The sequence below is a fragment of the Zonotrichia albicollis genome, chromosome 1 (assembly GCF_047830755.1).
Source record: "Zonotrichia albicollis isolate bZonAlb1 chromosome 1, bZonAlb1.hap1, whole genome shotgun sequence".
Lineage (NCBI taxonomy): Eukaryota > Metazoa > Chordata > Aves > Passeriformes > Passerellidae > Zonotrichia > Zonotrichia albicollis.
The window spans coordinates 108,257,235-108,267,229 of NC_133819.1; the positions used below are offsets into that span (position 1 = coordinate 108,257,235).

The following is a 9,995-nucleotide window of genomic DNA, read 5'->3' on the forward strand; positions in this document are numbered from 1 at the left end:
TCTCAACTCTTGTTGTTTCCAATCCCAGATTTAGATCTTTCCCTCATTACAGTCTGGCCTACACCAGACCTCCTACCCTACGTTACTGATGGGCCAAAATACCACAGAAAATATATCCTGTGTAGACCACTAACTCTGGGGGGGACAGTTATGTTGGATAACATACTAAATGGACATCACTCATCCCTCAGTCCAGTAGGGAGTAATGTTCATTTAAAGAATACAAAAGAGATATGAGTTGCACTGAATTCATACAATTAGGTCAAAACATTTATTAGTTAACAGCACTGATAAGGCAGTGATGATGCCAAAGAATTCAGTAATGAAAAAAATAACCAGGAATCTGTCCAGATTTATAGTTCTTACTGAATAAAGTAAGAACAGGCCCTTGTTCTGCATCCACTTTGAATGTCTGCATTTCTGATGTCAGCTGACCATTTATTTCTTAAGCTTTTGAGGTGTTACTTCTCTTCAAAGTGACCACAAGTGTTTATACTTTATTATTATTTTAAACCATGACAGCATTACACGAGGGAGAACACAAGTATAGGAAAGGAGAAATAATGTCATTCCAACAAAAACCGTAATTCCTTTCCCTCTTACATGCAGCTCTTTGGTTTAATGCCACTTAACTCTAAGTCCCAAGTGTTACCATTTGCTTAGAGAATGGAGACAAGGTAGGCAGCCATTTTCCAGCTGTGGGCTGCTAGGCCACTGTGCAGTGATTCAAATGTTAATTTTCCCATAACACACTACTGACCATTACCCTTACCTTATGGAGTTTTTACATTGCAAATTCCTAGATACCCTGTTTTCTTGTATTTAAGAAGAATGAGCCAACAAGAGATGGCCTTAGAAAACATAATTATATTGGATGAAACCTGGCTTTGGTACTGTTTTAATGTAGATTCCTTCTTTCTAAAACAGTGAACTGAAGAACCCAAAAAGAGAAGCTCAGATAATTTGGCTGGATTTCCCTCAAGCAAATCCTGCTTATCTGCAAGCCCTGACTGGGAAGAATACAGTCACAGCTGAGCAAGTACAGAAAGCCTAAATTTATTTTCTCTTCCTTCACTTTGGTAGAAATTGTGATGTTTAGGGTCACTGTTGTCAGACTTGACACTTATGAAGGTACAGCACACACAGCCTCAGATGTAGCTCCCCTCTGAAAAGACAAGGAGAAGATGTCAGACAGGCTTTGACACCCAGACACACCAACCTGTCAAACTTAGGGCTAACAAGGCACATCCTGCAGGAAGTTTGCACCTGCAGTGCAGCCTCCCACCTGCTCCAGAAGCCCTTTATTCCAAGCCAAGTGGCACTGCTGTATCAGAAATCCTGAAGGAACTGTTACTACAGCAGTGAAGACATTCCTTATATCCTGACTTTCTAGGGACATCTATTATCCAAGGTAATGACAGAAGCACAAGAGGCTGTCAGGAAGAGAAGATAGTTACAGTCTACAGTGTGTACTTTAGTAATTGCATAACAACCTGATGATTAACTATCTGGTGGTACCCAACAGATCAGAACTTGTAGCAAAACATAGTAGTTTAGTTAGTGAGGAGGCAGAATGCCAGGGCCAGTTATACAGCAGAGGCTGTTTGGCCTGAATTTGTCTTAGACTGTTTCCAATAGAACACTTTCTGAGAGCAAAGTGAAACAAGTCAGTCTCTGAAAAATGACTGCAGAGAAACAGAGATTTAACTCTGAAGTTTCACACAACTAGAGCACTTCTCCCAGATAACACTAATTACACTTCTGTGTCCTCAGACATTTAGAAGAATTGAAACTTCAAAAGCAGAGATTTCACAGTGAACAAAATCCATATTTGGAACTAGTTTAGATTAAATATAATATCACAAGCACATTCCCTCTAGCTTCCTAGACCTCCTATTAGCAAGCAAGCATTAACCAGCTGGCATGTACTTCTAAACTAGAAAAACAGCTAAGCACCACCTTTCACTTTATTACCTGACTCTCTCCTATGCTGCAGACTTTCTGACCAGATAGCCATTTGCTTGATATAACAGACAACAGAGTAAGCCATTTCATTATGCTTTCTTGACTTCAGATTATGTGTAAGAACACATCAGAGACACTCTGAAACCTCTTCTAAGCACAGGAGACTTCAGGAACTTATTTATGGGCACTGCTGCATGAATCTTAAGGTACTTTTATTCCAATTGTTTTGGCACTACACATACTGAATATTTACCAAGGATATACTTCTGAGGGTGGAAGACTTCAGCTTCATCAAAGTATGTTTGGTTCCCCTTTAAATTATGAACTAGCTCCCCAAAGATGAAGTAGAAGGAGCTTGGGTTTCACAACTTCTTTTCTGAGGTGAGCACATTAACCATTGAGAAAGCACAAACATGGCTGAGTAGTCAAACAAAACGATAAGTAAGCTAATGATTAAGAATGAGACTTGGGAAAAGGATAGAGCTTGTTCAGGTAATAGGAATCCCTGCCCTTTAGGGCAAGGTGTTCCCTTCTGTTATGGTTGAGAGGAAGCTCAGTGGATCTCTTCCCTCTCCCTCTGCAGCACTTTCCTCTCAGTGCTGCTAAACAGTTAAATGACAAACAATGGAATACCAGCCTGGGTAGAAAGAGTGACATTCACACCCACATCTTGGAAGCAACCAGAAGCATACTCGTGTAAATAAAAAGAAATATAAAACTGCTAAAATAACAAAGAAGTAAGGTAGTCTGCTAGCAAGCTTGCAAATCTAGTCCCAGTCTGAAGTTTTAATGCACAGCAAGCAAGCTGCTCAGCCACACCTCTGTTAGCTGCACATGAGCAAAACTTCAGTGAGAGTCAAAGACCCAGACAAAGAGCAGAACAGCAGTCTTAGTTTCTTTTCCCAAGTAACCTAGTATTCTACCAGAATTAAGATGTAAACATTTGTCCCAAACATTTTTGCAAGTGGCAAGAAATGTAACAGTTCTACTGTGTGCTAACAAAATATGGGCCTAAAAAACCCCAAAATAATAAACCCCTACACTTAGCAGCGCACAAATGACTGACCTGATCTAATATTGTCTGCAGCTCTGATGAAAGCTACTTACCTTCCTGAACAATCCCCAGGCACCACAATCTGTTTTGTTTAGTATTCTAAAGCTTCAAAGTTGCCATAGGCATGAACACAGGCAAAAAGAGGTACTGATTCTTTGTCTTGTTGACACTTCCAGTGTCTATGAATTTGCTGAGTTTTTCTGTACACTGCAACTATCCATACTCTTTTATTATTATCTCTCCCCTAAGCAAATATGCCCTTAAGTCACAGTAAAAGTTGTTTAAGTAGGTTTTTTATTACTCTACTGGGCACTCCAAAGAAAGCAAGATTATACTACCACTATCAGTTTCCCTACCTGTAACTTCAACAGCAAGATTACAAACACTTGAGGAAGGCTACTAACCTTTACAGTTGATATCAAAGCTTACTTCTCCTTTGTCCAAGGTATCCAACAGCTGTTTAACTTCTTCAGCATTTCCATTTCTAGCATCATGGAGAAGCTGCTGTTCTGCTTCTGTAGTCATCTCTGATAAAATACACAAAAGAGGAGATTTTGCAATTGGTTTTACTGCTGTAAGTTATGGCTTAAAATTACATCACTTTTAGCTGGTATTTAACACTAACCCTGGTATGAGAAAGATAACTATTCTCTCTGTGGCACACACTTAATGCCCAAGCTGTTGCAACAGCCCAGCACTCAGGCTACTAAGAAGCATTAAAATTCCACATACAAAGCAGTTAAATAACCAAGTACCCATATTTTGTTGCTTTTCTTGTTTTCTAGGTTCTAAGAGTGGCTTGGGAGTTGAAACTCTATGCCACAAACAAGGCAAGCTTTGCTACAAGCATAACCAGTAAGCATTTGCTTTTTCCTTACAAGGCTTTCACCCTTATCCCTTCATGTATCCAAAGGCAACAGGAGTGAAAAAAAAAGAAAGTTAACTATGTACATCCACTAACCCAAGTATTACCTGAGAATTAATTGACAATTATTTTGGCTGTCAGCCCTGGGGAACAGAATGTCTTTGCACGGAGATGTCAGATACCCATCAGTGATTAGTACTATCATCTCTTGAGCCTGGGTATCTGAGGCCCTGCAACCTTCACTTGAAGGGGAACGGGGGACTCAGACAACTTTGTAGATTTGACTTTATCTTTAAGAAACACAATAGTACAATATAAGGAAGTTAAAACACAACTCTAAAAGATCACTAATTAATTCTAATCCTACCATTGCACTTAAACTGCAAAGGAAAAAAAAAAAAGGTATTTATGTCTTTCAAAGAAGGAAGAAAACAAACCCTTTTAATATAACTATTTTACAGCTCTCTATTAAATGAGGTGCCTTAGGTGTTTGGGCAAGCAATACTACTACTTACCAGCTCTGTTAAAGAATACAGTTACTAAGTGATGTCTTAACCAATCTTTTTCCACACTGAAGTCACAATCTGAAGTTGGTTTGCCTTTCTTTTTTAATGCTATTGTAACAGCTACCAATTGTATGAAGCTTAACAAGCCCAAGTGCTGGACTCTGCATCTGGGACAGGGCAACCCTGGATGTGGACTGAGGAGTGAGATGCCAGAGAGTACCAGTGCAGAAAGGGACCTGGGGGTGGGTCCTGGTTGATGGCAAGCTGAACACAAGTCAGCAGTGCCCTGGCAGCCAGGAGAGCCAAATGTGTGCTGGGGGGCATCAGGCACAGCATCACCAGCCAGGCAAGAGAGAGGATTGCCCTGCTCTCCTCTGCACTGGGACAGCCTCACCTCAAGTGCTGGGGGCAGCTTCGGGCACCACAATATAAAAAAGGAATTAAGCTATTAGAGAGTATCCAAAGGAGAGCAATGAAGATGCTGAAATATCTGGAGGGGAAGTTTTATGAAGGGAGGCTGAGGTAATTTGGTTTGCTCAGCCTGAAGAAGAGGAGACTGAAGGGAGACCTCATTTCAGTCTTCCACATTCTCATGGGGGAAAGCGGAGGGGCAGGTACAAATCTTTTCCCTCTTGTGTCCAGTGACAGGACTTGGGGAAAAAGCGTGAAGCTGAGTCAGGGGAGATTTAAGTTGTGTATCAAGAAAAAGTTTTTCACCCAGAAGGTGGCTGAGCACTGGAACTGGTTCCCCAGAAAAGCAGACACAGCACTAAACCTGACAGTTCAAGAAGTCAAGATGACAATGCTCTCAGCACACGGTGTGACTCATGGGGCATCCTGCACAGCGCCAGGACCTGGACTCAGTGATCCTGATGGGTCCCTTCAAACTCAGCTTATTCTATGATTCAACCAGACCTAGATACAGCATTTCCCTATTTAAATACACTGCTTTTAAGTGGTGTCAAGGAACTATGCTAAAAAGAGCTTCAAAAGACTGTGCTGCTATAGACAATTTATTGCTGTTCATATAATAGGAAAACAAGAGACCCCGTCCAAATTTAATGTCTCCAGTTTGGTATATTCACCCAACACACTAGGTTTACCAGGTTATGCAGTCACTTAATGATTACTGGCCTCACATAGATAGCTTTCCTATACTAGCAGAGGTTTTGAATGGTCCCACAAATTGTTTACACTCTGCTGTTCTGGACAGGCAGCTTGATTGCACCACACACACTCACAGCTTAAATAGAAGCAGGGAGCTCTTTGACTATGGTAAGATAAGAAGCCACTCAGCAAGAAAAGAGACAGTGAGAACACTGGGTAAGGAACAAAAAGCCTGTGACAGTGGCAGATCCTGCAATATTCAAGACTGGGGCAGAAATTAGAACAGGACAGACAGCCAAAGAGCTAACAACACAGCAAAAAGGTTTCCCTACCTTTTCCTCAATCAGCAAAGGCAGAGAGACTGTTTCCAAAGAATTTGACAAAGACTAAGCAAGCCCTTTCTAGCATATTTCAGAAGAACAGACTGGATCAGTTACCTGCAATCTATCACAGACATAGGATACAAATGCCTTCTCCAGAAGCAGTTAGTCAGCACTCTTGTTCATGCATGCTTTTCAGTTCTACCAGAAAGCAAAACAAAACAGTACTAGTTCTTCTAGCAGTCCTTCAAGCCCTGAAGCTACTGTCTCCTTTAAATAGCAACCTATCCACTTGTGGAGGCAACACAGCACAGTTTATTGTTACTGGGGCAGGTATAATTTTCCTCTGTGAATCAGTTCTAGCAGTGTCTAGAGAATGATCAAAATCATGTATGTTAATGTACTATCAGCCTGTAATATTATCTCTGAAGCTGAGTGATACAGTTTCAGTGGGACACAATGCAGCACTGAGAATCACACAAACCAAAGATAAGAGGAACAGTTACACTAATTTTGCTGGCTTCTGCTAGCCATCATTGGGGAGAAGGGGGGGAAGAAAAAAAGCAAAGTCTATAGTTCATTTTCGCCCCCTCCCACACAGTATTGCTTTAGCCACGTCTCAGATGAGAAACACTCTCCTATCGTTACCCTGTATCGTTTGTCAACATCCCACATACTCAGCAGGTACGAATAGCAATGCATTTTCAACGCATTAACAACCTGCTGTTTCCATTTGATATTGACGAGAAGGAAGAAAAGACTGTTTGGGAAAGAAACCAAGACGCTGATTCAAACAAACAACTCTTGTATGCACAGCAAGGCCTGTTATGTGCATGAGCAGAATCTCAAACAGAACAAAATACACAGAAAGTTCAACCACTATATAAAATAACTTGCATAGTTTTTCTACCACCAAATAGTTGTAAGGTTAAAATCACTGATTTGTTTGTACTCTTATAGCAAACATTAGCAATAGAGTAATATGCATAGCTACATGTACTGCCTGCTTCACTGATTTAGTCCTCAAAGACCTTGCTGTTCAGGCCAAGCCTCCAATTTCAAATACACTTTGTAAGCCTGCAGCATGCAATGACGCAGAATAATTACAGTCTGGCTACTAATCACGGAAGGATCACTCACGTGAAAGCATTTCTACAATTGGGGCTGGAAAGTGCATCTGCATGCAGTTACCCATCAGACAAATGATAAAGAACATACAGCTTCAGCTAATAAGCTAAATGACACGCCAAAATAAAGCTGGCAGCAAAGAGACTCTTAACAGAACCATTTATACTGTTGTAAATACTGTTTTAAGCAATAGAATTTGCTCTGTAATGGAGATGAGAAACCACTAACAGAAGTCTGAGTGACAAGCTTAGAGTATGGAAACAAATCAATGCACAGGCACTCAGGTGGTGTGCACTTACAGCTGTACTTTGTTCAACTATACTCCTGCACAGACAGGAGTTTATTTGGTCCCATGACCCATCACGAAGAGCTCTAAAATCCCCACCCACCAGTTTTGAGGCACCAATCCAAGCCATCAGCACTCAGGGAGAAACTTGATAGTTTCATTTGGAATTATTAGCCTTAAGATACTGCTAGCAGGTTCATCTATATGGATTGTGCTGCCTCTATGCAAATCCACTAGCCACTTAAAAGAGAACAAATCTTTCATTCAGCTGTGCTGCCATCATTACCTTATTCCATCAATCAGCTGATACAGGTAAACTGTTTTTTATGGCCCCTATTTAAGCCTTGTGCCCTTGAAAGGCTTGCATGGCAGTCTCCACAGTCACAGGTACATCATGACAGAACAACAGCACAGAACATTATTCAGCATCCCCTCTGCAGCTGAGATGTGACTGCAAGGCACTTCTGTTGAACTCACTAGGACTACCACAGCAGTACTTGACTGCTAATTGAATCTTATCCTTTAAGAAGGTATAAAAAATAGCATTGAGATGCTCCGGTTTTATCTTCTTTGATGAGAGCTGTGCCAGAGTGATTCTGTCACGCTACTAGAGGATCTATGTTCACACAGGGGCTGCTTCCAACACAGAGAACACAGGTTGCATGCATGCCTGCTTAAGGGAGCTTTGCAGAATACTTCAACACAAAAGGCCAACCAACTGTATACAAACTACCAACTTTACCCAACTGCTGGGATAAAGTCCAAGCAAAAAAACCCACCTGCTTTTCTCAGTGTGACCTACGAAGATCTGAAGTGCCACTTATGACTGTGAGGCAGCACTACTTGTAAGACCCGCTTGCTTTTACTTCGGTTTCTTCTCCTGCTGAATTCTCTAGCTATGTACACAGCCCAGAACAATGACAATATATACTAGGGAGAATATGAGTGTGTTTCACTCACATACAGCTAGAAAAGCAGGAGAAACAGCACTAGCACTGGCCAACTTAAAAGCTCCAAGGCAGCGGCCATGGGTTGCATAGGAAGTTTTCTCCTCATGACAAACAGTAAGGCTGGCAGAAAGCACAACATCATCTAGTATTTCAATAGATCTTGCTCTAGCAATGAAAATTAGATTCCTGTAGGAGAAGCTGATACGTGCTCAGGAAGATTTCTTACATGTCCCAGCACGCACAAGTTATGATGTGATGCTCGCAAAGAAGGCGGGCAAAATGCACTAAACTGCACAAACAGACAGAACCTGTCCACAAACCCACACAACACACTGTACTTACAAGAGCTGCTCCAAGAAGAGTGGCTGTACTAGAAGCATGAGTGATGTTATCTAAAAATACTTGTTTCAGTCTTTGGGTAAAGGGTCATAGAAGTTAGAAGCTGGTCATGCTTCTATGACACAGCCTCCTTGTGAAAGCAGCACCTCTCTAAAATCAAGATACTGTTTGTTTAATAGCAATTTACACAGCTGCAATAACACATCTATTCAGCACCACTCCCAAGTAGCACCACTACTTAAACTAATTCTGGTTCTTGGGCATCTCCTGGATGTTTTCCACACATATTTAATTCCTGTAACATCAAACACTTACTTTCAGTACAGGCGCTCCGAATAAGCTCACCCACAGTTCGTGCGAGATCTCACCCGGATCAGCAGGCAGGCACAGTCCCAAGCAGTGAGAACTTCAGCAGGACGGCCGGAGTTCCCTACGCCCGACTGGAATCGAGCGGCTCGTTCCGGTCTCGGGAATTAAACACTTTTTAAGGCGAGTCAGGCGCGTCGCAGCAGCGGCGCTCCTTGCCTGCGGGGAAAGGTGCGCTCAGACCTGCGGGCACCGGCCAGCGCCGCGCCCGTTCCAGGGAGGGGAACAGCGGGAAGAGGAGGAGGAGGAAGGAACACCCACGCACAGCGGCAAGCGAGGACGCCGCTTCGCAAGGGCGAGAGACCACCCCGGCCCCCGCCTCCAAGGCCGCCTCCGCTTCGCGCCTCGAGCCGAGCCTGGCTTGGGGCCGCCCCCTCAGCCCGCACAACGGACTCCTGAGGGGGCAACAGCGACACCCCCGAACACGCTCCGGCCGGCTGGAGGGGAGAGGCGGCCACGGCAGCAACAAAGCCAACGCCGCCGCGGGAGGGAGGCGCATCCCCCGCCGGGCCCGCGTCCCCGCCGCGGAAGGAAACCCGCCCCGGGCGGGCGGGCTGGCCCACTGCCGGCCTCGCCTCGCCCCGCGAGCAGCTACCGCCGCCCCGCGCCGCGCTACGCGCACCGGGCGCGGTTACATGTGACCGGCAGCGGCGCCCCGGCAGCTCCCCCCGCCGCGCAGGGCGGGCGGCGCGGGCTCCCGGCGGGGCGGGACGGGACACGGCTCCGCCCGCCCGGCCGCCGCACCGCCCCCGTGACCGAGACCGGCACCAGCGCGGGGGCCGGCTCCGGGGGCCGATATCTCGCCGCAGCCCGCCCGAAAAGCCGGGAGGGTGAAGTAGGGTCCCGCTGAGACCGCTGCGCCCGCCCCCAGCCCTCTGAGAAGAAAGGGGCCTGCACCGGGCTCGGCCGGCAGCGGCCGCTCTCCCCAGGCAGGGACAGTGACACCCCAGCTGCCCCACAGGTACCACCCTGGGGCCGCTGCGGTTTGGTGTCACACTCGTTTCAGCAGTGCCCAGCGACAGGACGAGAAGCAATGGCCATAAACTAAAACACGCGAAGTCCCACCTCAACACGAGGAAGGACTTTACGTTGGGGAGATCAGAGCACAG

At 44.7% G+C, this 9,995-nt stretch overlaps 1 protein-coding gene across 1 annotated transcript in view; it reads right to left on the bottom strand.

The window, feature by feature from the left end:
• OSBPL1A (oxysterol binding protein like 1A) overlaps positions 1–9,288 on the bottom strand; it is an 85,797-nt gene extending 76,509 nt beyond the window's left edge. Inside the window, exons 1-3 of the mRNA XM_014269630.3 lie at positions 9,152–9,288; positions 8,836–9,045; positions 3,424–3,546 (exon numbers count right to left, since the gene is read on the bottom strand). Of these exons, the coding sequence (XP_014125105.1) occupies positions 3,424–3,544 (121 nt within the window). The 5' untranslated portion in view covers positions 3,545–3,546; positions 8,836–9,045; positions 9,152–9,288. The remainder of the gene's footprint in view (positions 1–3,423; positions 3,547–8,835; positions 9,046–9,151) is intronic.
• Positions 9,289–9,995: the final 707 nt, after the last annotated feature.